The sequence below is a fragment of the Anabas testudineus genome, chromosome 8 (genome assembly GCF_900324465.2).
Source record: "Anabas testudineus chromosome 8, fAnaTes1.2, whole genome shotgun sequence".
NCBI lineage: Eukaryota > Metazoa > Chordata > Actinopteri > Anabantiformes > Anabantidae > Anabas > Anabas testudineus.
The window spans coordinates 18,274,069-18,302,065 of NC_046617.1; the positions used below are offsets into that span (position 1 = coordinate 18,274,069).

Consider the following 27,997-nt stretch of genomic DNA (forward strand, 5'->3'; position numbering starts at 1 on the left):
GTTTTATTATCATTAGTGAGAAACAGTATTTGGTTTATCAGACACGGATGAAGCATAAAATGGAAAAAGTTGCAAAAGGCAACAAACTGTTGAAACTTGTATGATTTATGACAAAGAGTCTATGGCTTGGTGGTACAGCTGTGGCACAAGCTTAAATCAACATTTACTGTACGTTATCTGGTCCTTGTGTCACTTAATGGTCAAATGAAGTGAAGCCTGCAGCTGAATGTGGTATTTTAGCTCATTAGCTAATTAAGCAAATTAAAAAGGAACAACCCAGACTATTTATAAAGGACACAGCTGAACTCATGTGTATATAGATGAGAGGTGGTGACACGTTACCAGCCACTCATTATACATATGACTGACTTTTTATTTCTGTTTTATCACCTCAGCAGGACACTGAACGTGGAGAGGGCAGCGCAGACCCTGAATGTGCACTGAAGCAGCCGTTTCTTTTTACGACCATAGCGCTGCTTTTGCCCTTGAACACGGTACGCAGTGCTTAATGGTAATGCAGCCTGAAGACCTTGACTGTCACTTTATAAGCTTTACCCTTAGCCTATACCCTGAACGCATCAAATATGAGAACAAATGTGTGTGCTCATATGCATTACTTCTGTGCACGTGTGTTCACATGTATACCTTACTCTTTCATTTACTGGGTATCTCACAGCCACCGTCAGCTTTTTTGTCGGCATGCAGCTGCACCTGAATGCTGCCAAATCTATGTGTGTGTGTCAGTGTGAACGTTTCATTATAGCAGATTTCTACTGCGGCGGTCCAGATTTAGCATAATATCTGTCATCTGGAGTGACACTGCTTTGACCTTGAGGATCTAACCAAGGAGGATTTCTGCTGTGCTGTACCTTTTCTTCACCTTCTCCTGATCCTGCCAATCGCTCTCCTTTTCGCTCGTTTCCTTCAGCTGATCTTGATTCTGCTATTCGTCACCCTTGCTAACTATAAATTAATTTCTCCGTCTCATCCACCTTGGAGGTGTCATAATGTTTGTCTGATATAACACAGGCTTTCAAAGCACTGTCACGTTCAATCAAGAACAACAGCAGCTATATACTCGGTCTCACAGTTAGTTTTTTTTTTACCTTTTGATTGTGAGAGCCTTCATGTCAGTAGTTTGTGTGGCTTAGCCATCACTGAAGTTGGAAAATGTAGTTGCCATAAATGTCAGCTTTGCTGTTCTCCATCACCAGCTTCACCAGATATACGCTGGCTGCTTAATGTACAAGAGTAGTACATTTGTGAATGTATATTTGTGCATATCAGCTGCACAAATACTGGATTTAATTAAAGAGACCATTCTTTATTTTGTATGTTTTATTTTTATTCTGCTTCTCAGGGAGGCAGTGGTATAGTTGGTAGAGTGGTTGTCGAACAACTCAGGAGTTGCGAACGTAGTAATGAAGGTTGTCGACCATGTTCGCAACTTTAAAGGACAAGACACTGGACCCCCCAAAAAAACATCCACATATCCCCTGAGCTGCTGAGGTTATACAAGCCAGTGCACTACATCCCAGTCCAGCATTGGCAGGGTTGCATTAGAAAGCTGCAAGCAGTTCATGGCTGTAGACCAGCAAAGACTTGGTTCGACTCAACATGTTTTAATATAATAAAAGCACATGAAGGCCTTTTTAATAAATTTGTCAGTGTTAAAGAACATCTCATCTCCACAGGAGGAGACAGCGTGGTGGAGGTGGACAACAACTATCACTGTAGCAGCTAAATGCCTCTTTTCTAAAGGAAATCTAGTTATTTATTTTTATTATATCCTGCTTCACTTGTCATGACTGTGAAAATCTGTAGACACACACACACACACACTTGTTTAAGGCATCAGTGGGATGCCTACTGTGGAATACAGTAGATGTTAGCCTGGCATCCTCTGCTCCCCTCCATTAGCAGCAAGAGAGTTGTTATCAGCCAGTCCGCCTCCCTCACATGTCCACCCATCTCCTGACAGCGTGCATGTGTGTTCCTTTAACTTAGCGTGTTACTTCTCATGCAGTGGCTTGATAACTGGAATGCAATTAAAAATGAGAAGATTCTTATTTCCAGCAGGTTTTTCTCAGTGCAGCTTAAAGATTTAATACTTCAACAGATTTTAGTTTCACTATTCAATTCAAAAATCAGTGTTGAGAATTGATATTGTGGCTCCTCCAAGTAAAATGTGGAGACTATGCATCTGCCATCCATATATTTTTGCCATTGTAATAATCTCATACCTTACTTTTTTAGTTCTTTTTTCTTGTTAATACATCTTCAATTGCTGTATATGTTTAATTAATCATGCAATAGTCTGGTGTTTATACTGTATACTCGGTTGCTGATGCTAAAATACCAAAATAATGTGCATGTATGTATGTAACTTTTTCAGAGACAAAATTAGCCTAGAACGCACAAGCAGCCAAAGATAGACAAACTATACAAACCTGTTATACAATAGGAAAAAACTGTGAAATCTCAAAGTGGGAAATGATTTAAATAAGATGTCTTTCTCCCATTGACAAAAGTACTGATACAGTACAAGGCAGAAACAACAAAATGACAAAAAAAAATCCCTGTGAAAAGATATTCTACTAAATCAAGAGCTCAGGATCTATAAAGTTCATTTCCTTCTTCATTTTCTATGCATTTATCTGCAGGATTCACAGCATCGTGTATCACTGCTTAACACATTCAGTAAATCAATTTAAACACAGGAAGAAACCATCTGAGAAAACATTTCAAAACAAGTTGTCAGTTGCAGTTTACAGTATTTTAATTTCACATTTGCTGGGGCGAAGTTGGGTTGTTATTTTAATCAATAACCGAGCTGTTCCAGGATGACAGATAAAGGAAGGATAAAAGAAATCTGTTGTTTTTATTATTTTAATATTTCACAGTAAAAATATTTAATTGCTGTATACAACAGCAGTTTTATAATTATGTGTTATAACAATAATAGTGATGCAGCTTGTCAGGAGTGACTGTAAACACTGTTTCCTCATACATGTTAATGTTACAAATATACAAATCAGACTCTTTAACATGATGTGCAGCAGCGTTGAAACGTTCTTATCTTACAGTATCAGACAACTTTCCAAAAAGTCTGTCGAAAAGATACCACAGGGTGTTTGGGGGCCCGATGGGGGTGTCTCCTCTTCTGTCTCTCCTACCACAGTGAGGTCCAACCAATCATTAATGTCCAGCCCTTGCTGCACGTCGGCTACCCGGTCGAAGGTGTCCATGGGAGATGGCGGATGGTCTAGGATGCTGGGGCTGCACAGCATTTGGTTGTGGAGGTCATCGATCAAAGCCAACAGGCCACCATGCTCCACCCCCAGGAGAGGCATTCCGGTGGTGCTTTCCAGGAAGTCTTCCAGGCGTCCACTTCCAGCGTTAGCGCAGTGTTGTTTCTCCTCTGTGGTGTCAACAAGTCTCTCGAGCTCAGACTGCATTATAAGGGCTGGATGTGCGCTGTCACAGCTGGGTGTGATGGATGGAGACAAGGCAGGGGAGTTCGGAAAGAGACAGTCCACAGACAGGTCTGGTGCTGGTGTAGATTTGGTTGGCATTTCTGTAAGCAAAAGAAGCCTGTGTTAAAAATAAACCTGAAACCTGAAAATGACAGCATTATGGTGGGGGCTCGATCCCAGTGTTATAAATTATGAGAACAAAACGGTCAGACATTGTTATTGCATCTTACCTCCTGTCTGCAAAATCATGTCAATAAAATCATCTTCTGTACCCTGAGGAGACACACACACACACACACACACACGAACAGCAACACATTACCTTTATAACTGTATAACATGTCGTGTAACATGAACAATTCCTGTGACATGACATCATTACTAAATATATGATGAATACTTTACTACAATAGTAAAAGAGACGCCCCCATGGGCAAATATTTGGCATCATGAACAATTAATTTTGTGTAAAGGTCTTAATAAAAATGTGTGAAGACAAGGGGACATCCTGTGCATCATACTTTGTTATCAGATGATGGGGAAGCTGGGGACAGAGGACTGAACAAGACATCGAGGCTCGAGCAGACCTCCTAAAACAGAGAAGATCGAAATGAGAGAAGCAGAACTAAAGTTTCCAGAGTCAAATATTAGGAAAGTTGTAGTTTTGTCCAAAGTTATAATCCCATCTTTTATAATGTGACTAAATCATACAGGTCACCTTGAAGGATTACTTACAGTTTGAGAGGATATGGTGTTTTTCCCTGAAGGCATAGTCTCCTGGTCCTTCAAGAGACGCCTCAGACTGGGAGGTGCAGACTCAAAGCTCTGAGCTGCTCCCTGCTGCTGGTCTACAGGTGCCTGAAACCTCCCATTCTGTGTTTTGGCAGTGACACAAATTCAAATTCAGTGTTTCACAAACTTTGTTTCAGCTTTTTTAGATTATTTCTCCATGTATTTCATAAAAAAAATATTATAAGCATATAATACAATTCAAAACCCAAATTAAAATGTATGCAAAGTCTATATTTAAAGTGTTGAGCCCTCTTTTCTGTGACGTCCAGTTCCCTCAGTCATGCTGGATGTCAGCTTGTTATATTTGTCATTCACCAAAGCTCAACATGTATCCATTGCATTAATTACAACCACTTGTCTATTATGTTTAATTATCTCATTTAAGTATTCATGTATTACCACTTACTTTTACTTAACTTTAACTCTCTGATTCTGCTTATTCTCTCTCCTGCACAGACTTTCTCTAACCTGTTCCAAACTTTGCAAACTGCCACCCCAGTATTCAAAGTGTCATACGAGTGGTAGAGAAATAAGGAAAGACTGCTGATGACAGCAGTCTGTGCAATCAACGCACACTGTCCCATTAAATCTTGACATTTTTCAGAGCAGGTTTTGCCCCCCGAAGACCAATCGCTCCAACACACCTGCACTCCACCACAGATACAGTACATCTCAATTAGCCGAGATGCAAAGAGAGTGTGTGTTCCTCTCCCATTAACAACATAAATCACGGTAATGGAGGATGTTGTCCGAGTAATTAGCTCAGACATTTTTATCAAGCACTGCTGTCATTAACTCAAACGGCACACATCATTAGTTTCCACAACTTCTGGAATCACCGGAGCAGTTTTCACTTCATGTTTCTGTTTCCTTCCTTATGGAGCATTAACACACTATGTTTAAAACTGCTGATGGAAAAGGACGTTGAGAAGGAAAAGATGGTCTGAACAGTACAACATTAAAGCTGGAGAATGTGCATCACTAATGTGGTGATTGCTTATTGATTAGATTTGCTGTACTATAAACACACAAGTGCACACCCACGTACCTGCAGTGTGATGTCATTCGTTGCCTCAGGTGTGTTGGCTCTTTGACTGTCAGTGACACGATTGGTCAGTGCAATAGGGAAGTGGTTATTGTTGGAGTCAGTCTTAAGGAGATCCAGTGGGAAAGAGGGAGGTGAGCCAGGCTGTTTCTGTAACTTTAGAGTAAGAGCACTGATTTTCAATATTCTGTCAGTTAACAGTGGTGTTTGGAAAAACACCTTCAGCTCTTTCCAAAATAATATCTTATAATATCTGATATTTCTGACTATTAAAAAGAAATTTCTTTATCAGGAGGTTTTAAAAGTGCCATCATGTGTAAAACTGTTTCCTCACCTGTGGTGACTGATGCTTCATCTGTGGGGTTTTCTCTATTAGCACCTGTTGCTGCTTCAGATTGATCTGTATCTGGATTTTTTGTTGTTGTTTACTCGGCTGCTGCCGTTTCATTTGCTGCTTTAACGGCGCCGTTTGTTGCTTCAGCTGTAGCTGCTGGTTCTGAATGTTGTGCTGGAAACAAACATGTTGCTCGTCTTTGGTCGTTGCACTTGTGTGCTCCGGCTTGATTTGCAGCAGAATCTGCCTCTGCACCTCCTGTGACAAAAAACGATGATCACGTCCTGGTGATTGCAAAGTTGTCTCAGACACAGCTTCCTCAGCTGGTTCCTGTTTGACAGTAACCTTGGTAACATCCATCTTGCATGAAGTGGGTGATGATGAAAGGGGAAGTGTAAGCGGGTCATATGAGGGAGGCACGCAGTGCTCATCTGGAGGTTCTTGTTTAACTCTTACAACAACCTCTGGATCTTGACCTTGTTCTCCCCTCTTCCCACGCTCTAACTGCATCTTCAGCACCTCCACCAGCTTCTGTTTCCGCTCCAGCATCCTGGTCAGCTCCTCTATCTGCTTATCTTTTTCCCGCAGCATCTTGTCTTTGTCGACAGCCAGAACTGGTGCTGCAGCTGTAGAGGTACGAGTAGTTGATGAGGACGAGTAATGTTTCTGCAGAGCGGCTGGCTTTAAAGAGACCTGCCAAGGTGCTAGAGACTCTTCTTTAATATCTGTTGGAACCTGAGCAGCTAAACATGGTTGAAAGCTCAGCTGGAAGACAGAAACGTAGAAATACAGAAAATAAGAATAGATGATCTCATCAAACCTTGAACGAAATAAACAAGTGCAAGAGCTTGAGATCATGGACATCCCCTTTCTCAGTAAACAAGAGGTCTACGGTAATATCACAGGTGAGGCAGGTTTTCAGTTGAAATTCCTAGGGTCACAGCCTGACTGTGAATAAACATCTTGGGTTTTGTTAGAGTCATTCAACATGTCCGAATAAACAACATACCATTTGCCCTACAGGGTTGCTGTTGAAGGTGGTGTCTTCTGGCAGGTTATCAGAAGAGATCACGGAGGTGGGTGGCAATGAGACGGTGCCACTGCAGGTCATCAGCCGTTGAGCGGCTGTAGACGAGGTGGTGCTGCCACCTGCATCAGCATTATAGAAGTAAAAACAAACAGATTGACCACACACAGAGAAAACCCTGTTTAGTAATACAGAACTCTGTGATTGGATTAGTTACAAACTAAATAATACACGATTTCCACTGGGCTCCTAGAAGTGGATCAATAACCTGAGTGACGTTTCAGAGAGGATGTCTGCTGCCGTTGTGATGTGGTGTTGTTAATGGCTGCAGCAGTGCTGGAGGATTTTCCTGCACCTTCAGCCCCTGGCACTGTGGTACCCCCTGCTGTTGGAGAGGAGGTAGTGTCGCTGCCTCCACTCAGCTCCTCGTAGGTCCTTAGCCTCTCAATGAGATCGTTCTTGGTTCCATAGACCGGCAAACTACGCAGCTTCAACTCGAACTTCAAATCCGCGACCTGACAAGAGATGGAGTAAAAGAGAAAATGAGATTGAAAGACAAGAATGAGGAACAGTAAAGAGGTGCAGATGAATAAGAGCGGAAAATTGAAAAGGATCAAAGGAGAAAGAAGAGAGAAACCAAAAAGACAGAGTAATCCATCACTGTCTTTCTCTTTGTCAGCTCTGCGTTGGCAGGCCGGTTTGCAGTGACAACATTTAGTTAACCCTCTTTTACATGTGTCACGTTCTATTCACCACTTACTCCATCGACTCGAAAAACTTGTTGAGAGCATAGAGCTGCTGATTTACGCTGTACTCATTATATGGATGGATTGTATGGATCTGCGTGTGTCTAACCATCACTTGTTCTGCTCTCATCGTGCCAACGAGACGTAAAAGTGATGATGAACTAACCTTCATCTCATCCAGCTGATCTTTCTGAGGCCTGTAGAAGAGAAAGACAGACAAGTTCTGAACATTTCCCCTCAATTAAATCTCATATTAACCTCCTTCAGCTTAAAACAATAATGGGGAAGGGCTCTTCTTCACTCACCTGGGTGGTGCACACAGGGCAGAGTTATAATCGTAATTGTGCTGCTGCTGACTGAGGATCTGAAGCTGCAGAAAGAGCTGCTGCTGTTGGAGGATCTTGGAGTAAGATGAATCCAGATGAGGAGGGGGCTCTTTATCTTCTTTTCGGTCAGGAGCAATGTACTGATGGTACTTTAACTTCTTAATCTAGAATTCAACACATAAACACTAAAACCAACTATTACTCCAATATAAATGATGTATGTATTGGTATTTACTACTTCTAGTATTAAAGTAAAGGAGGTAAACCAACATCTACCTTTGGCCCATTGTCCAGAGGTTTCTTTTGTCTCTGGGCAGAGCGGTCAGTGTTTGGTTTAGACTGGATAAAAAAAGAATATGAAAGAAAGAACATGTCATCTTACAGCATCCATGATGCTACTAATAAAAAGAAACAAAGCTTTTCAACATTTGATTTTTAGTAGTATGTGACAGATGTCACTAACCTTAATCTGGGAACTAGCACTGATCCTCTGGGCAGGTCCCTGTGTTCCACTGGTGGCCTTTGGTGAGGGAAAGGATCCCAAAAGTGGTTTGTGATCAGAGGGTAGAGAGAAGAACAATTCTGAATAATCTTCACTTAGAAATACCAGCAGTATGAAGACGTACTGAAGGCAGCGGTCCTACCTGTGCGGGGGACAGGACGGTGCTCCCAGACAGCGTCTCTGGAAAAAACACAGGTCCGAGGCCCAGAGGCCGACTGCCTGACTGCTCTGGAGATACAGTCTCATTACTGTCCTTGTAACATGAAGGTTTTTTAAACTGTGTCTCTGAGAGAAGGAGGAATTGAACCAAGAGGGAGAAAGGAATGGATTTAAATTGAGGGTAATTTTACAAGAACACACATATGAAGACTTAAACCTCCTTCAGTATAAACGTCTGACAATTAGTACAGTCAGTGACATCAAGATTCATCCTCATATCATTCCAATGAAAACCAGTTTTACATCATATACTCTCTTTTGTCCGTGGTGTGACCATGATGAGTCAAGTTTTACTTATGTTAAGAATATTAAAACTGCTTATGTGATGGCTCATCATTTCACAAAATCTCTTCCAGGCAACAACTAATGATTGCTGAATATGATGAAAACATATTTTAAATATATAATTTAAGATAAATCCAGTTAAGCACATAAAAAAACACCTACAGTAAAAACTTGGAACAAAACAATTCAAGCTGTGCTCTTCCTGCTAATACCGTATATACTGATGAGCCACAACGTTAAAAGCTAACATTGTAAAGGCCTCCTTCTGCTGCTAAAACAGTTTTGACCCATCGAAGCATTAACTCCACAAGAGCTCTGAAGGTGTCCTCTGTTATCTGGCACCAAGACATGAGCAGCATGTGCTGTGCTTACTGTCTGTACTGTGGACAGAAAGTGCCCGAGCGCTCGTACTGGTCGGCGCTACACAACACCATATGCAGCACGCTGTGATGCGCTGTGTGTTCTGACACCTTGCAGTGAAACAGCAGCTCTTATGTGGGATCAGACCAGACAGGCTGCAATTCACTCCCTTTGGGTGCTTATTACCCTGTTGTCGTTCATTGGTTGTCTTTTGTTGAACTAGTTTTGGTCAGTGGTGACTAGTGCATACTGGGCACAGTAAGGAGATGCTCTGGTCGAGTCTTCTAACCATCACTCAGATCCTTAAACTCACCTATTTTCACCTGTTTGGATCCTCAAACACAAGAACAGAGACGATTCCGTATCATTTAATTTCAGGAGGCTGCAGCACAGCCACATAGAGAATACACCCCTGACCATTAATTTACCATCAGCAGGTAATGATGAAAAGACAACATGGGGCTGATTTAATACCCTCTGATCCAATAATGTGATGACTTCCCTGCCTCTGTGCTGTAGCAGCGAGTGTGCTGTGATTTGTAGGCTTGTATCCTCTGCACGTCAACATGCTCGTGTTCCCAGTGCTCCCACAGTAGGTGTGTGTGTGTGTGTGGGGGGGTAATACAGTTGTGTTTATTTTGTCACGGTGACAGAGATTTATAATCCACTGACTGTACTTTATTGAATCTTCCCTCCACACATCAATCAAGTGGCTGGACCACACTATCCAAGTTATTAGTGCTGCTTCTTTATTTGTTAGTAAAATCTGATTAATTAATGCTAACTGTTCAATTAGTATGTAATTCTGTAATAACAGATGCTATTGTTGGTTTTTTATTATTGGCTATTTAAAGCCGACAGCAGAGAAGGAAAAGACGTCTCTACAACCTCTGTCAAGCAAGGATGAAAGGGCATATATGATTTATTATATCCCAGTGTAACCTTTCTAAACCCACAGTAGTGGCCGTTTGAAGCACGAATACCCAGGTGGATGACGTGACTGTGTGTGTTTGTTCCAGACTGCATGCTTCTGTTTAGATACTGGATGTCAATGTGTGTTTCTGTGTGGGCGCCTGTTTGTGTGTGTTTCACACTGAATATTAGTTTGTTCATGAGAGCTGGAGGAAAGTGTCAGGAGAGACATCCAGTCAGGAGCCTCACAGGAAGGTGTAGGTGTGTTTTGATATATTAAACTTTCAAATTTATATTACACCTCCATATTTCAGATACAGGACGTTTTTATTTAAAGAAGCATCGGAAAAAAAACTGACAGATAATTATCCAATGTCACACAGTTCTACCTATCTCCCTATCCATCCATATTTGACTCACAAATATACATTAATGAGCATTAGAAATGCCTGCTTCTACTTTGGAGGGATGTGAGCTCATCCCAGCTGACATCCACTACAGTAGGTTGAAGTCTATTTTTTTATGTAATACAAGAGCACTGACGAGGCCGGTCGGTTTAAATCTAGCTTTAATTACTAGCTCTGCACCAGCAGTAACTCTCCTGTGACTGTGTTTGTCTTGCTGGTGTTCGGGGTGAAAAGTCCTGTGGTTGGGTTATTGTAATAAATCATAAATAATGGAACAATTATGCTGTAGAATAGAATCTATGCTATTTTTTTCAAAGCAGTACAAAGTTTCTTCGGTGTGCGACAATGAAAAACTAAAGTAAAAGCATGCAGTTATGAGTGAAGCAAATGTGTTTCTGCAGTATGGGACACTGCTACAACTAAGTTGCAGCTGTTCTAAAGTTGTATTATATATTAGGGAACAACGTGTATGCCGTGAATCCTGGACAGTCAAAAGAAGCTTCAAATGCCAGCTCAGGTGTGCTATTACCTGGTACCATATTCGAAATGGATAAATCCTAGCTAGCACTGACAATGGTGGCACCTACCTTTAAAGGTCTGTTTAATACTGGAGTCAACAGGTAAGAGGTCTGCAGGCCCCAGCTGCAGAGCTGAGACCTCATCGTTCAAATCAGCGGCGAGGCGCGCTCTCTTCAGCTGCAGCTGCCTGGCCTGTAGTGATGCCTCTGCTGATGCCTCTGGAAGCACACACAAATCCAAAATACCAGTGGATTATTATAAATTAGTCAGACAGGCCCAAGATCCAGACAGGCAGAATATACAGTACCTAAGGTCTTTACCTGCGAGGATGTGCATCCTGATTAGTTCAGATTGCTCAGGTTGGCTCTTAAGCTTTCGCTTAAGATAGTCATCAGTCTGGATAAAGAAAAGATATAACAATAATCTTTTTGTACATTTCATATAGCTTAATATTTAGTCATTGCATTTAGCCCAACCCATTTAAACACATATATATCACCATTATTTAATCATATGCATTGTTAATACATTTGGGGATTTAGTGGTCACTTGCTAACTACTTATCTTTATCTCAACACATGGTTGAGAATCCCTAGTTAATTTAGTGGATACTTAGACATCTTTCATTTATCTTTTCCAGACTTTGTGTATTAAAGGTTTAATCAAGAGTCACTCTTATAATGTGATATGCTACAAAGCTGAGAAAGAAAATCTGATTTGCTTAAAACCATCCAGTTCTGACGGCAGTGATTGATTCAAGGGTGGCGCACTAACCTGTGCTCGCTCCAAGCTCCGTCTCTGCTTGTGGAAGGTGGCTGAACTTTTTAGAGCTTAAAGGAAAAAGAGAGAGAGAAAAGGAAAGAGGGCATTAACATGGCAGCGTGTGCATGACAGTGGATTCATGCTACTGAGGGGAAATAGAGAGCAAAATGGCTTTGAATGGCTCTTTGCTTTCTTCAGTTCAGTTTCAATAGGGTACTGATGGTGAGGATTATTGCTCTTATATTGCCTTCCTTTCTCATACTCTGAGTACCATGTCAGTGTAGTAAATGTCTGCTCTCACTGTACAGGATCACACGGCAGAATAAAATGTATATAGTATATGAAAGAACATAAAACATTCGAGTGGTAGAGAACAAATTGAATAGGATGGACTCCGAGGGCTCCAGTTTCTAGAGAAATTTATAGGCTCTGTTCAACACTCACAAATGACTCAAGCACGACTTCTTGTAGGCTTGTGATTATGCAAAACGCGGGGATTACTGGTACTGAAAACCTAAAAGCCTAAAGGGTTGTGATGACACCAAAATGCTGAGTTAAATGCAGCATATCAGCACAGCATTAGGACTTTCCCTGTGAAATATTACAGTATGGCTGAAAACAAATCAGGGGCTGAAATGATCTAATGTCTTCTGGCCTTAAGCCTCCAAAGCAAAAACCAGACATCTCAAATTACCCTAAGATGAGTTTATTTTGTGGTAAATGGCAACCATGCATCTGACAGGTCTGAACATTGTTCCCAGCGAGGACCAAGGTGTTTCAAATACTATTACTATAATATTAATGTAGCATATTCATAAAGACTGCTGGACTGTGGCTGAATGCTCAGCTGAAATAGTAAAATGTGGTGTAAACTCAAAGGAACCTGGTAGGTTGAAATGTATTTTATGCAGTCATGAGATGCTAAGTTAAGACATAATGGAGATTGTGCATAACACGTGCACATCCACGTGTGCAGGATGTGGACACTAGCTACGTTGTCAGAAAGTAAAACTGTTTCAGCTCCACAGCAGCAAACTGAAATCACAATGAAGCTATTGTAGCTATGCACAGTCCCTCTGTATTACAACATACAATGTTCAATAATTGGAGTCAGTCACTGAACACATTTTAACAGCTTCAGACCAAACTCATATTGTGTTATAGTAACACCAGAGAGGTGAAGAGTCAGCACCTTCACTTCATAATCACAGTTTCATTTTAGATCCATCGTGTTGGAGCTATCACAACTTGAAGTACAGCTGTCCTACTACTTTCTGACTGCAGTCTACATGCACACTTATAGAAAACACCAGCAGCTCAGGGGCGAGACTGCTTGTACCTGCTCAAGCCTCAGTTCGCGTCGCTGAGTACTGTCACACTGCTAGTACACATCCACTCTTGCATCCCCTGGGGACATCAACCCTCTTAGACCTCCTGCCCATCCACAAGGGGGTTATGTGCCCTGCTTGAGGGTGTATGAAGCTGCCTGTCAGTCAGCTACATGGCAAATGAGTGGTGAGGGAGGAGAAAGAATGGATGGATGAGCACAGATTAAGGTTTTGGAACTAGAGGAGAAAGTAAAAGGGCTAGAAATAGTTAAGAAAACAGACGAGCAGGGGAGATAAATGAAGAGAGGCAGCTGGAAGAATAATGGAACAACAGGCTGAAGGGCAAGAGAAGAGGAAGAAATAGAGAGTGGTGGGATGAGGTCAGAGAGAAAAGACCCCATTATGTGCATGACTGACTGCATCATGGCTGCTTGGCACCCTGCTAAAGCTAAACAACATTTCAGAGCATCACTTCCTCTAGTCGTAGTTGTCTTTTTATGTTGGGTTTGCTGCAGACTAGTGCGTTGTTTATCACTGTGTGTCAACCGGCGGCCTCGTGCTGAAGGAGCGCTCATCTGTGTTGTAGCTCATTGATAATCTACCAAACACTGTTTCACTTAACAAACATGTCAACTGCTAAATCTGTTTCAGATGTGACAAACGGTTAGAAATCATATATAAATATAGTAGAAGATCATCTTCAAAGTCAACACTTCCTTCTGCAAAATGTTAATCAATCTAATTATCACACAAAGTGCAAAGGTCAACACAACCCAACTACTGTATAGTGAAGATTATCCTCATCCTCATTTGGAAACAGTTTTAGTAGCAGCTTTGTCTCCTTTGCTCGTTTTATTGTTTTTGTTGACAAATCTCTAAACTGAAGTTTCTACTTATCAAATATGATAAACATTTGTAGGTATGAAGAGAACACATAAAAAGTTGAACACTGAATATTTTCAATATGATAATTATGAAAAAAAAAAAAAACGGTGTGATGAAACAGGCAAAGAGGATGTGGTTTTACAAGAAGCAATGAAACGATTATATGAGAGACAAAAATGAATGAAGAAGTGGAGCAAGATTAAAAATGCAACGACCGGCAGCAAAGGCAAAGGAACAAAAATAAAGGAAATGTGTGGAAAAGGGGAGTCTAGCAGAGAAAGACGGCACATGGCAAACAGGAATTAGTGTGAAGGTGTCGAGACGTGCTCTAGTGGAGCTCACTGCCCGTCTACTGTGTGCACTGTTGCTCCTCCAACTGTTCCCGTCTCCAGAATGGTTTGCATGGACAATTATTGTAAAGGTCACATGGCAGACGAAGGTAGCTGAAATGTCAGGGGCTAATTGTTCTGCCATGTCCTTTCTCTGACCTAAAGCACATTCGAGTCTTACTTAGAGGGAAACTTTTGCACATCAGAGTCCGTTTATAGGATGGGGGGAGTTCCACTGCAACGAGTCAAAAGAGTCTAAAAAAGCCAAGCAGACGACTTTTTTCTGGCTCCCTCTGCTGGAGCTCAACAAAGTTTGATACCAACCAGTTGACAAAAGCAATTTTCATCCAGCTTTCTTTCATGACCCCCATCATCCTGTGTCTAAACATCGACCAACTCCGATTCTCACCAAGTGTAAAACTCACATCACTGAACCCACGTGAGAACAGAAACTCCACACAGAAAACCACACCACAAGTTTTCCCGTGCACTAATACAAGGTTAACAATACATATAAAGAAGTGTAAACGATCCCCAGTGTACAAACGTACTCTACTTCCTTTATGTGGTGCTAGTTAGTCTCTACAGAGGCTGAAAGGGACACACTGTACTACACTGTGATGCCCAGAAACACTGCGGGAGACCCAGGAATCTGATGTTACATATACAGTATTCTTTGGTGAAATCACATAATCTAGTATCAATAGATTCCCATAATGATCTAATCTATAATCAGCCACTTTAAAGAGCACAGAGAAATTTAGGCTAATTGGATGAAACCATGCGAACAAAACATTCTGATCTTTGCTGAAGCCAGTTTCTTCAAAGAGGCAGGACGGAAAAAACCCAAGCCAAGACAGAAAAGAGCTGTGATAACACTAACTCATCTGGTCACAGCTAAACTGTGGCTCTGTCTCTCTCACACTTAAACCCACATGCATATGCTCACGACGCAGATAATAAGAACGGTTTGTCCCCTCATTATTAACAATGGTAAATTTAATATTACATCTTTCCAGTTGAACATTGTTCTCCTACCAAATGGGGTCTGCACAACAATCTTTATTATAGCTGTCTGTGAGCAAAGATAAGAACTGGTTATTGTATTTTACTAACTACATATAAAGTGGACAGGAGCCTCCACCGTGGATTTGTGATACAGAACATAAAGTCCTCCTGCAGCAGCAAGGTGAATGCATTAACTCGTCCACATAGAGCATTCAGGCAGCTAATTCAAGCATGCACCACATGAACAGATAAGAAGAGGAAACACTGTCAGATAAGATGCGCAGCAGAACACACTTCCTGAGCGACAGCTTCTGACAAAGTGAACATGAATACACTGTAAGTCTATTATGAGATCAACTTTGAACTTTACTTATGAAGATACAATGCACTGGTATAAGGTGAGCTCTCACAAGACAACCTGGGATCACTAGAATTAGTTTTATTGGTAATTTATTCCCTCTAGCTTTCACAGTAGGTTACTATGTTATTATGAATTAACACATAAGGAATTAGAAACAATTCAAACATGTTCTATTGAATAGAGTGCTGCTCTAATCAGCACAACAAGCACCTGAATAGTCTGATGGTGCAGTGGGACAATGTGTTAATCAGGTAACAAGCAGTTAACGGATGTTCATGGTGGCAGTTGAAGTATGACCTTGATTCACCTCTCTTTGAGGACTGAAACTGCTGTCTGACAGGAGACAGTGGCACGACCTTAACCACAATCCAAATCACTTCAGAAAACTGTCGTGTTGCACGTAACCAGGTTACGACAACCTGGCTGATTCTCACAGATCGTGATAGTGCTCACTGAGTAAAAGACAATCAGATATAAAGTGCTGAGTGCTCTCGGTTTGAGTTTCTAGGTACGACTACAGTAACTTAGTTGAGTCAGTTTTCCACACTGGTGGACTGTAAAGTTGTATTACACTCATTCAAATCAGTAGTCAGTAAGTAATAATAATATTAATCAGCTTTTCATCTACTGCTATTTTAACCCTTTGTGGTAACCATGTTAGCACAGTTAACTATGTTAGTAGTTGACACAAAAGCATTGATGTGGTTCAAACCATAGGAGTTCAACCATCAGTGTGTGTGAATGTGTGAATGTGAGGCAGTGAAAGGCGTTTAGAGAACCAGCAAATACTAGAAAAGCTATTTAGAAATGCAGAACCTTTACAACATAGTCCAACATTTTACTTTTTTTAAAATTCATTATGAAAATAACTATTACTTAACATTTGTGAGTCTTTTAACAATTTAATTACTTTGTAGGAAAATATTTTTCTGTCTTATGTTTTGTCTACTTACGTGGCATGATCCGCTGGTTGAGCAAATCTTCCCTGCTCCTTCTCTGTTGTAGCTTCAGCTGAAGAACTGAACCCCGAAACAAAAATACACACAAAAGAAAGTAAAGTTGGTTTCTGCAGAATGAATGGGACGGCACATGTTCTCTGTCAGTGTGCAGCAGCAGAACGCTGCAGAAGTACTGACATTACTCAGAACCTGCAAATGGAAAAAAACCTGAACAGAACATGTCAATGAAGGAAATGTACAAGTTGTGTATGTTAAACCGGAGTAAGGCTACGTCTCAGGCTCTCTAAAAACAGATTATTCTCTACCCTGTTAGCTGTTGGTGATCGAGACTGTGGTCCTCTGTGAGAAGAAGCACAAAGGTTATGTCACACACTACAAAGGGAAGGAAAACACACAGTTTCCTGTTTCAAGTATTTAAATAAAAAGCAGTTCACATACTTTACTGCTACGTTCATTGGATCTCATCGCTGTAGAGATATAGAAAGATCTTTATATTCAGGATCCTGGAGGCTGAGAAATTAACAAGGTCGCACACAGAATGATCTCTAAATTCCTCAAACCTGCTCTGACTCACCAGGTTGTAAACCAGCCTAATATTATCATAGAAGACAACATAGGACTGCATTTCTGAGATAATGAGAATAAGAAATGTTTTTGTGCAAATCAGCAGCTCTATCTGGGTCATTGGATTCAGCATTAAATAAAATATGACATGTGGAAACATTTGCGGCAGAGGCTTCTTATCCACCAGCCTGACCATGTGCTGTTGCTACAGTATATTAGCTCAGACCAACACTGCAGATCTGTGGCTGAGGTGTTGCAGAGTCAATTTTGCTGCATGCACGAGTAAGTGCACAAATATATCTCTCTAATGTAAGTACGTTGTTAAGAAAGGACTAAAAACCCTTAAGTATGTCTGATCAAATCCATTATGTCTAGATTTCCTGTAAGAGCTGAAGTCAGTATGGGTCCCAGCTACAAACATGTATGTTGTGGTTTCTGTGACATAAATGTCATCTTACAGGTCTGTGAGGGCTGAGGAAGACTCTCCACAGACGTCCACATTGTGAGTTTCATGAATGGTATCGTAAGGTATGATTTTAATAACGGTCACTTCAACTGTGTGAATACTTTCTGAAGCCAGTCTACTTTTCATGACCTTATCGAAGACATGATCACGACTGTTTGTCTCCATCGACTCATCATCAGCTCTCATCTGTCTCGTGCATCTGCCCATCATCTCGTTTTTTATTTATTTCTCTTAATCTACACACATTTTAAATGAATGTGGTTCCCACATGGCAGAAAAGATCCGTGCATATCTGAGCACTGCCCACATTTACCTTCCCCCAGCCTGGTAATAATGAGAGCACGCTCAGCCGCCGCGGCCTATCACAAACAGAATCTGCTGACAGTCCCACTGCGTGTCCTACAGTAGCCCGAGATAAAAACATTCATATTGCTTTGATTTCTGTGACGAGGACACGGCTGACACAGGATGGTGCCGTTTCTCCCTTGGCAGGAGGAAAGATTTAACTGGCACCTGCTGCAGGCAAACATGGGCAGACTAACAAAACAAACACTAACACAGATACTCACTACACGCTGCATGATATTTGCACACAAACACACACAAACAAGGGCACATTGAGCATGCACAAATAAACACACACCATTTTGAAACCCCCAATTGTGGCTGTATAATGTGAATATATCATAAAACCTGCCCACACACTAAATACACTGAAACACACACAGACACACACACATGCAAACAAAACACTTGTTTCTGAGGCAGATGATTTGTGCCAATGACAAGCAACTGATGCAATGTGCTGATACAGAACCTATTCTGGGAAAGTTTGATCCTTGCTCAAAATCCACTACATGAGAGCGAGTGTCCCTTCACTCAGTAGACATGGAGCAGACTAACAACAATTCTAATAATCTTAATTAAACTATGTAAACGCTGCTACTGGAAGGGGACTCACATTAGGCTGAGTGACAATTTGCAATGTGTTTGTCATCTCCAAAACAGGGTTGGCAATTAGCACTCCTTAGGTGAATCATCCTTTGCCAAACTGATGGAGCTTCCCCATGATGCCACAGTTAAACGGTGCACAGTTGTAGCCTGGCACCTGTTGGGTGGCAGCCAGCTGCAGCAGCTTCTCTCTTCCTGTTTTGTTTTTTATTGTTGGCTGTTTTCTGCCAACTCACATTGTTTTTTTTTTTGTTTTGTTTTTTTTGAGACGACGTGGACTGTGTTCATTTGGATACAGCAGCACAACATCTGCTATAGGATTTTAGCCCTGCAAATACAGGCCTGGTCCCAGGAGAGACACCTGAAGCTGGTGAGGGTGCTGATTCATCCACCTGTGTTGCAATTGGACTGTTTGCTGTTTGCTCCCAGCAAACATAAGTGACTCTGCTAAGTCTGCAGAGTTTAAATTTGTCCAAATTGTTCTCTGTACAGCCATGTTTGTCAAATGTAGATGCCGCTCGCTACAGCCAACAGCTGAGTTGCACAGGAGGAGTGGTGTGCTGTGCCGACTGGCCGAGCCCCAACTGTAACCCAGGATTATCTGACCCACTTAACACCTCAGCCCAGAAAATAAACCTGGACGACACTCTGTAGAGGTTCTTTACACTCAAAGAGATCCGGCAGTTTGTATTAAGCTTTGCATCAAACAGAAACAAAACTACATTTTCGCTAAAAAGTAAAAACAAAGGAGGAGAAAACAAACAAGCTACATACGTGTGTGTTGTGACTGTGAGTTGGAAGCATGACACAAAACATGTTTCCCACCTTGTCTGAGACGCACACAGGCCTGGCGCTTTAACTCAAACTCTAGTGCTCCCTCGTGCATGTTGCTGCTGATTGGCTGAGGCCTGAAAGGGGCAGGGGCAGCATGGATATGAGGCAGGTGTTCCAGCACGGGAAGTGCAATCAACCTAGGAGAATGACTGTGAATGAGGCATCCGTGAAAGCATGTCGCTGAACAAGAAGCCAGTGGATGGTAAAATCTTAGTTAAGGTGCTGAATTTATGCAGCTGTCGCAGGTCTGTACATCCACAACTCAGGTCAAGATGATCCTGTTTGACGACAGCCAAGTTGCTGGATACAGTCTAAAATCAAAGACTATGTTCTTCAAAGCAGTGGCTCTGCAAAGATTCTGAAATCAAAGACCATCAAAAGAGATTTCTTCTTTGCATCAAAGAAGCATTTCCACCCAGTTCTTTTCAAAAACATCCAAATGTTTCAGAGTAGTAAACTGTGTGAATCCAGAACTATGAGAGCTACAAAAAACCTTTAAACGAGCTTCTGCTCTATTTGCTGCAGCTAACGGACTCAAACATGTAGACGGTCACAGCTGTTGCTCCTCTCAGTCATTCAGCTGTTGATAGACACAAACAGGCGCAGACGGGCACGAGCACACACACACACACAAACACACACACACACACATACACGTTCCTCACCAGATCCCTCTCTCATAGCACTTATGATCTGAGCTCAGTGGGGTGCCTGTGATATACACCTGTGTGAGCACCTCTCTGCAGTCGTGCCTTTGGGCCTAAAATCATTACACGTGTGCAAACAGCTTTCTACCTCTCTGCACGTCCACTTTCTTTTTTTCTGTGTTTTTTGGCTGTTTTTCAGCCCACCAGCTTGTTTTGTATGACACAGATGGAGGAAACTGCCATTTTTAACTTCAAGAAGATCCACAGATCATCTGAGATCTGACCTCCTGTCAAGCCCAATGTGCAGTGGCTTATAAGTATGAATATAACCTGAATCAGCTACAAGAAATTACACCTCAAGGCGCTGTTTTATGGCTGTACGGAGATGGATGCTGGCATTTTATAGGCAGCACCAACTCATGCATGAACATCCCAACATAAAAATGAACTGAGGGCTGCAGGCTGCAGTCTGAGCTCCTGCTCAGACTCATGAGTCATTTGTTCTTCCGAGGGTAAATGATGACGTGGACCACAGGTACAGTAAACCCATCATCCTTAACTAAATCTATTGGACTCTGATTTGTTGCGACTGCCCCACATCTCATGCTAAAATATGTAAAGTGGCAGGTTGAAAGTTGTAATTCAAAACCACAGAGCAGCTTTAAATGGTAAACAACATAAAGCATCACAGGAAGTGGATTCATAAGAAGTGGCTTTATCAGTTCTGACTGGTGGTTTATATTTACGTAGTGCTTATAGATACGGTTGCATATTGGCGCCCATTGCAGTTAATTGTCAAGCACAACACTAAACTGTTTAACTGTGCAGGTAATCATCAAGGATTGATGCAACCCTCAGAGTTTTATGGTAGAAGAGGATATCAGTACAAAAACAAGTTACTGCAACACTAGTGCACCTAAAAAAAATAAAATACATAAACTACCCTTAAATGTCTTGATACATACACATTGTATACAAATGTTTTAATTTCAGACGTTTTGGTAAATAAATACATCTGATTTAATTTTGAGATCTTTCTGATTTTGTTTCCAACATCCACTTAACAATTTTAATATAATATAAAATTATTATATATTATAGGAAAAACTGGGAGAGAAGAAAATTCATTTTTTCCCACTATGCATCATCAGAAAACACCTAACACTGGTGAGATCTGACATTGGGAACCTATTAACTTTGTATTTTATTTACCCAGGGATAATTTTTTATTATTATATTGCGTATTTGTCTACATTTACTTGTTGTACATAGATAAGATCCGTTTCTACAGACAGTTTACATGTTGGCCAACAATTAATTTAATTCAATTCAATTTTATCCTGGTCTTGATCTCATCTCTAAATGTCTAAACTCAGATTCCAGCTTTTAGTTTGTTCCTTCATCCTCTGTCCAAAGTGAGAAAGACATCCCTCACACCCTCCATCGTGAGACTGTAAGTCCCCTCTGCACCAATTCTACTCAGAAAACAAACTATACCAGCATCTGTAGTCCAACCACAGGCCCATCTGTTCTGTCTTTGCAGGTTAGCGGTGCCTTTGAACTGCCTCTCTCTCTTTCCTTCAGCTTTGCTGTACTGTCTTGTTCCTGTCTGCCTGTCAGTTTAAAACACCTGTTCCTGTTCGATGACAACTTTTATTCATCTCCATTATTAAACTCAGTCCCAGGTGTCAGATAATATGATGTGGCATTAAAGGTGAACAAACTCTCTCTGCTCTCTTTTCATCCATCAGCTTGATCAAACCGAACCGGCGGTGCTTGTCACGTCGTATGTTACAGTATGTTGATTGGAAAAGGAAGAAATGCTGAGCATATGGTCCAGGGCTGTTTTGGGTATCAGTGACGCTGATTCACACAAATACGTGTGTGAATGTGTTAAATACGGAGGATGTTGGTGGCTGTGTGTGCATTCTTGTTACAGAGTATTAATATGCACAATGTGCTGTCCCCAGGCAAAGAACTCCTCCGTCTGACGAGAGGAAACGAATCAGGACTCTGATCCACCATTACTTCAGATAAGGCCTCGACCAAAATGCTGGCAGGGATAATCCTGCTTTGCTGAGTGTGTTTGTGTGCGTTTGTCCCCACTATGTGTCTACGTGTGGTTCTGTGCACATTTATCATTAAAACAGTGGAAAAAAAGTGCATCTAAAATGTTTATTTTTTGATTTGTACAAATCTAAGTATGCTCAAATTGATAAGGTGTGTCCTCGTATCTGTCAGAAGTGTTGAGATAAAAGCCAACTGGACTGTAAATCTCTTCCACACACGCAGAGCTTGGTTTTGCTCCATCACTGGAGGCAGATGTAGATAAGTTCATTAATAAACAGACACAGATCTCAGTATTGTTCTGAAGTTGTCAGTTTCTCAGCAATTAAAAGTTGCAGATCAGCCGAGGTCGACACTGTAGTTTGAATGCTGGACTTTCAGAACGTCGACGACTGTCAACACATGACTGAAGTATGAAGCATCACTGTTCCCAGCGTCACAAAGGCACGCTGCAGAATTTCTCTATTTGCAAGATTTAACTGGAGCCACCCAAGGAATGAACTGATAGTGGGTTCAGTTTTGAATCTGGGGACAATTTGGTAGAAAAAAAGCTGTGCAACTAAACAAATTCTTGTCAAGTCTTTTATTCTTGGTACATTGAGTCGTTTTTGCTTCTCTCTCCAATTTCACTGGAATCTTGACAGAAAAAGACGATGACATGTTCAAACACGAGAGTTTTAATAAGTGTGAGATCATAAATACCTGTGTGAAACGCAACGATCCATCCAGCAGGCATTTCAGTTTCAGGTAAAGTGGTGGACCGACTGACGCTGCCAGCATGTTTAAGATGTGCCAGAGGTCCTCAAAACCAAGATACACGTGGTCAATCGACATCCTATAAAAAGACGTGAACAGTGTTTAAATTATCTGCCAACAAGTTGTTTCACCCGTGAGCTTGACCTCATAACCCTGCAGCATAGGTGGCCAACAGTTAATAATTTATAGTCAATCATTCACAATTATATCTCTGAGAAGTAATAATAGGACTAGAGGTCATAAGAGGTCATTGCCAAAAGCAGCTGCTGTAAACTAAAGTGTCAGTGTATGTTAAAAAGGGACGCGGTGCTTCAGTGAGAGCGCCACTGACCCTCAGCTCAATAACACAGGAAATTAAAGTGCGACTCTGAGGCTTCAGTTATTTCAGAGTACAGATCTATAAAAAACTGCACCAGTAATAAGGTTTCAGCTTCACCTCCATTACCTTTCACTTTTATTTTATGGCTGAAATATTAAAATGAGCTGAATATTTAAAGATTTGTAACCAAAACAAACTCTGTTCTCATATTTTCCATTGTCATAATTTGCTATTAACATACAACATATCCATCTTTCATCACTTACACGCTTCAACAACAACAACACAAAGCTGCAAACTTAAGTCCTCCTCCACCTGGTGGAGTTACTGTGTACTTTGTACAATAATCAGATTTGTGTTGTACTTTATTCCGTTTTCCATATAAAGACTATTATAGAAAGTCATTGTACTTTGTAATATTAAGATGTACAATGAGGAATAATTCATCCCAAACTGAACACCTAGTTATAAACTATTGAAGCACGTGTCAGTCAAACTGAAGACTGTATGAAAACAAAAAGCTGAGTAAATTATGTCCATCTCATTTTTCACTGCGAGCTGTTAAAAAACAGTGGCACCATATTTTGCCTGTTTCTGGGTTTTATGGATATTAAACTGCTCTGCAGATCTAAATAGCCAATGTTTACCCGAATGCTATGCCCATCTATAGTTTTATGATTATCCACTGAAAGGACCATACATTAAAAATAAATAAATAAAGATCTCCTCTGGTGTCTTCAGACAATCAGAGGAAGCTAAAATGAGTTTTATCTGATCTTCTGTTCCGTTTCGTTCCTCCTCAATGCTCCTGCCCCGGTTGCTCAGCCAATAAGTTTTGTTCACTTCAATTCACCTGCCTAAACTCTCCTCCTCTGATTTTACATCTCTCTACTCTCATAACCTCTGTACTTGCTCCCTCTGGTTTAAATAACAGGAGCAGCTGGGCCACCTTGATGTCCAGAACTTGTACTTACACACATTAGTCAGCGGGTGGAGACAAGCACCATTTTAAAACTCACATGCTTCAGATTAAGTGACTCAGATGTTTCAGAGTCTGTGGTAAATGCTGAGAATCTCACAACACAATAAACCTAAGATTCTGTCTGCATCTGGAGCAGAAGAGAAATGTTATTATTTGAATCGTTTCCAGTAAAAGGAAAACAACTGAAAGTGAAACATTATTTTAGATTTCGCTCTGATTCTTGTATCTTACTCATAGTCACCTAACAAAGGATACTTTCACTTCTGAATGCAAATAAATAAAAAAACAAAAAACATTGAAGTGTGCACTTGGCTTAAATCAGAAGAAAGCTACAAGACAGTTAGCAGCAGCTGAAACACTTTCTTTGCTGATTTAATGGCACAGCATTTTCAAATACAAATAGAAGAATTTATTTTTTTTAAGTGCTTTTTTTGCATGTTTGTTTAGGTAAAATATGAATTTCTCTGTACTTGTATACTTATACTTACATGTTTATTCAGTCTCTCTGTGCCACTTACAGTTCGTCGTCTCTTTGATTGGCAGCAGGTTGTTGCTCTGAAGGATGCAGATAGAGGCCTCAGCGTGTGGTCACTCTTTAAACATGGTTCCTATGTTTAGCAGAGTGAAGCCTGTTGACACATTTAGCAGTAACACAGTTTAAACTCTATAAATGCTGAGCTACTGTTACCACATAGCATGCATCATCTACCATTTACCCTTCTTACACACTCTACAGCTCTAGACCCATCACATACACCCTCTATCCTATCCCACACCTCCCTAAATGACTCATTCCTAGTGATATTAACTTCACAGACACTACATCAATGAAGAGCCTGCTGCTCTGTTGCTATGACACCTGATCACAAACAGAGAGTTGCAATACTTTATTAGTAGTATCACAATTCATTTATCTCAGGCCACAGGATTACCAGGTCACGAGTGTAGGATTATTTAACTTCACAAATTAGGACCACACTGATAAATAGCTCACACAAACTCTGCACCACCATTTTTAGGACCATAGAGCCACCTCTGCATATGCAAGTGTTATGATATACTAGAATAATAAAAATAAATATTACATATTAAGTAAAATGCTAATATTTTTTATTTTACCATCAGTCGAACGGGTGGCGGAACAAATCTTTTAGACACACAAACGGGGACCAATAATAGTGACGGACCAATGCGGCGGAAAAACATTTTTGCAAATGTGCAAAGTGGAAGATAAAAGCATGTTTTATGATTAAGCTGTAAAATATTACATTGTTCATATAATAGTCTAATGGAGACCCGATTCAATGTATTACCTATTTAGAAACGTTAAGATCAAGATAAACCGACAACGGATGCGGACGTTAGCTAGCTTAACTTTGGCTAACTAAATATAAAACACATCAGTGCGTTGGTTCCCTGTTAATAATGTGGGGTGAGATAGAAACTCCAGTTAAAACACCGTCAAGTTCGTGGGAGGTCGAAGAAAGCAGCAAGTTACCAGAAGAACCGGGGACCCGGTGTCGGGGATGTGAGTCTAACAGCTCCGGAGAGACGCAGCAGGACACAGACCAGGTGAACAGTGGTTCATTCAGAGCAGCTGGTCCAAATTAATGGATCAATTAAGGTTAATTAAGGGTTTAATTGACGTTAACTTACCAGATATACAGAGGTGCACATATTTTCCGACCCCACCCGGTTTTCACTTCTTTTTAATGAATTGTGTTTCTGCTTGTGAGACAGTACGAGAGCCGGGCGGAGTCCACCTGTGTGTCTGATATGATAGAGGCCATAGCCACGAGTCGAAGCCCGGTGAAGAGCCAGCAGATCGGAGAAGATGAACTGACCCTGGAGCAGCGCAGAGCAGAGCTACTGGATCAGTACCGGAGCAGACCCCTGGTGTTCCTGGAGAGGTACCATGTAAGTGATCACACATATTCAGATGAATTCAGATCCCACCGACACAACCATCTCAAATGTAAACTATTGTGCAAAGCACTCTGTACTCTCCTGCCTCTCTAGACCAGCCTCAAGCCCCAACACTTGTCAGCGTTTGCCCACGTCTGCTCAGACCCACGAACACAGCACTACAGCAAAGTGATCCAAAGAAGAGCCACAGGAGGCACCAACAGGACCAGGGTCAGAAACCAGCGCTACGCTGCCCTCAGAGCCCTGCAGAAGGGTAGGATCCCTTTTTTTGAACACCAGGCTTTGTTTAATCCAGACTCGTAGCTGATGATTCCAGGAAATACTGAAGATCCATTTTCAGTTTTAGGACTTGCGGTATCATGTAGTTTTGATTTCCAAGTTAAAAGTATTCACTGCTCTAGTCTTTATGTTATACTGGTTTGTTTGTACTTGTGTATCCTTCTCACCTTTTCATCCTGGTGTTCTTCTGTTCCTCCTCATCTAGAGGGTCAGTATTTCAGCGAGGAACAGATGAGGATGAGGCAGCCACTTCTCTATGAACAATATATCGGACAGTACCTGACTGATGAGGAGGTGAGTTTTTACTTTTTTTTTATTTTAGGGTTCAGTTTAGTTCGTGTTAACTTGTCTTTTCATTTTCATCAATGCTTTAGGTGCTGGAGCGCTCCCAAGAAGCCATGTTGGATGGTGCACAGGGCACACCAGGGGTATCAACAGGATGCACAGGAGGGCTCGCCCACCTCCTCCTCAACTCCTACCAGGAGCGTCTCCTCCAGACTCGCCTGCAAGAGGAGCAGGAGAGAGAGGAGTGCGCACGGGAGGAGAATGAGGACGAGGATGACGATGGTGAGACACGGTTAAGAGTGGTGCTGCTGTTTTAAATTATTAGTTTCACTGCTTCTCTGAACTTTTCTCTCTCTGTTCATTCTGTAGATAATGAAGTTCAGCAGAAAGACTGGGAGCCCACTGCTGAGGAGAAAGCTATGCTGCGGGAGGAATTCATCAGTCAGATGCATCAGCGCTTCCTAGATGGCAAAGACAAAGATTTCAACTACAGGTCAGCAACAACTGACTGTAGGAAAAGACTGCACCTCTGTGTTAAGCAGGGCACAAAGAAACTTGGTTTTACTGAGACGCTACAGTAATAAAGTTAAAATCCAGTTTTTAATGATAATCAAAAATCACCAGAGTTTAAATTTAAACTGTTAATTAGTCCAAATATCTAATATTAAAGAGACGTGAATGTTTGAAGTAAGATAATAAAGTGCATGATGATGTTACAGTGAGGTGGATGAGAACCCAGACTACGACAACCTGGACATCGTCAGCAGAGACGCAGAGGATAAATACTTTGATGAAGATGATGAAGAGGAGGATGACGAAGAGGAAGAAAGTATGGATGAATAGTAGCTGTGATTATAGAGAACCAACAGTTTAAACGTTCTATTTTTTAATTGTAGACCTGAGTGTAAAAATAACTGCTAATAAATACTGTTTGTGGGTCTTTTGCTATTTGAGACGTTCACTGGCAGCACACAGCCGATGGGTTATGGTTGAAGACGCTGCTGAACATGTAGTGTCCTGTTGAGAGATTTACAAGAATCTGAGGTAACCTGCTTCACGGTTAATCACTGTGTTAGTCAGCATCAGTTTCATTATTTCGAAATTTAGCAAGGTGTACCTAGTCCTGTGTTTGTGCTGTGAGTTAGTTAAAACAGCACAAATGTAAAAAAACAAAACAACTGATAAAAGTTTTAATTTTGCACAAATAAAATTTGTTTTGTCTACAGATCAGTCAGTTTTATTATTGTATGTTATTAATTCATACCTGAGGGCATTAGTAATAACACACAATCTATCGTCAAGATCTAGTAGATTAAAACATTATCTTATGATTTATTAT

General features: G+C 41.1%; 2 protein-coding genes across 5 annotated transcripts; one reads left to right on the forward strand and one right to left on the reverse strand.

Annotated features, from left to right (window-relative positions):
* Nucleotides 1–2,431: 2,431 nt before the first annotated feature.
* On the reverse strand, nt 2,432–25,913 carry LOC113156385 (myocardin-related transcription factor A-like). 4 transcript variants are annotated; one of them, XM_026351510.1, is made up of 21 exons: nt 25,825–25,913; nt 24,687–24,797; nt 22,814–22,946; nt 19,389–19,534; nt 16,577–16,642; nt 11,725–11,780; nt 11,271–11,346; nt 11,019–11,168; nt 8,391–8,533; nt 8,210–8,266; nt 8,023–8,085; nt 7,726–7,910; nt 7,587–7,617; nt 6,943–7,189; nt 6,657–6,796; nt 5,648–6,412; nt 5,317–5,469; nt 4,212–4,349; nt 3,998–4,066; nt 3,707–3,749; nt 2,432–3,577 (listed from the first exon to the last, which is right to left on the reverse strand). In XM_026351510.1, exons 3-21 carry the CDS (start codon nt 22,834–22,836, stop codon nt 3,081–3,083), a joined length of 3,048 nt encoding a protein of 1,015 aa, XP_026207295.1. In that variant the 5' UTR covers nt 22,837–22,946; nt 24,687–24,797; nt 25,825–25,913; the 3' UTR covers nt 2,432–3,080. The 4 variants fall into 4 exon arrangements, with proteins under 4 accessions (XP_026207295.1, XP_026207286.1, XP_026207303.1 ...); XM_026351501.1 differs by having other exon boundaries at nt 24,657–24,797; XM_026351518.1 differs by lacking the exon at nt 19,389–19,534 and having other exon boundaries at nt 2,434–3,577; nt 24,657–24,797.
* On the forward strand, nt 25,321–27,598 carry ccdc97 (coiled-coil domain containing 97). The gene is made up of 7 exons (XM_026351600.1): nt 25,321–25,740; nt 25,909–26,085; nt 26,188–26,347; nt 26,579–26,667; nt 26,748–26,940; nt 27,028–27,151; nt 27,378–27,598. Exons 1-7 carry the CDS (start codon nt 25,594–25,596, stop codon nt 27,499–27,501), a joined length of 1,014 nt encoding a protein of 337 aa, XP_026207385.1. The 5' UTR covers nt 25,321–25,593; the 3' UTR covers nt 27,502–27,598.
* Nucleotides 27,599–27,997: the final 399 nt, after the last annotated feature.

Coding starts and splice junctions, on each gene's coding strand:
- LOC113156385 (XM_026351510.1), bottom strand. CDS start 22,836: ATGGATCGTTGCGTTTCACACAG. Junction 8,086..8,209: donor GTGCTAGTTCCCAGATTAAG/GTTAGTGACATC, acceptor TTTTTTATCCAG/TCTAAACCAAACACTGACCG. Junction 6,413..6,656: donor GCAACCCTGTAGGGCAAATG/GTATGTTGTTTA, acceptor TCTGTCTTCCAG/CTGAGCTTTCAACCATGTTT.
- ccdc97 (XM_026351600.1), top strand. CDS start 25,594: ATGTGGGGTGAGATAGAAACTCCAGTTAAAACACCGTCAAGTTCGTGG. Junction 26,086..26,187: donor TGTTCCTGGAGAGGTACCAT/GTAAGTGATCAC, acceptor CTGCCTCTCTAG/ACCAGCCTCAAGCCCCAACA. Junction 27,152..27,377: donor GACAAAGATTTCAACTACAG/GTCAGCAACAAC, acceptor ATGATGTTACAG/TGAGGTGGATGAGAACCCAG.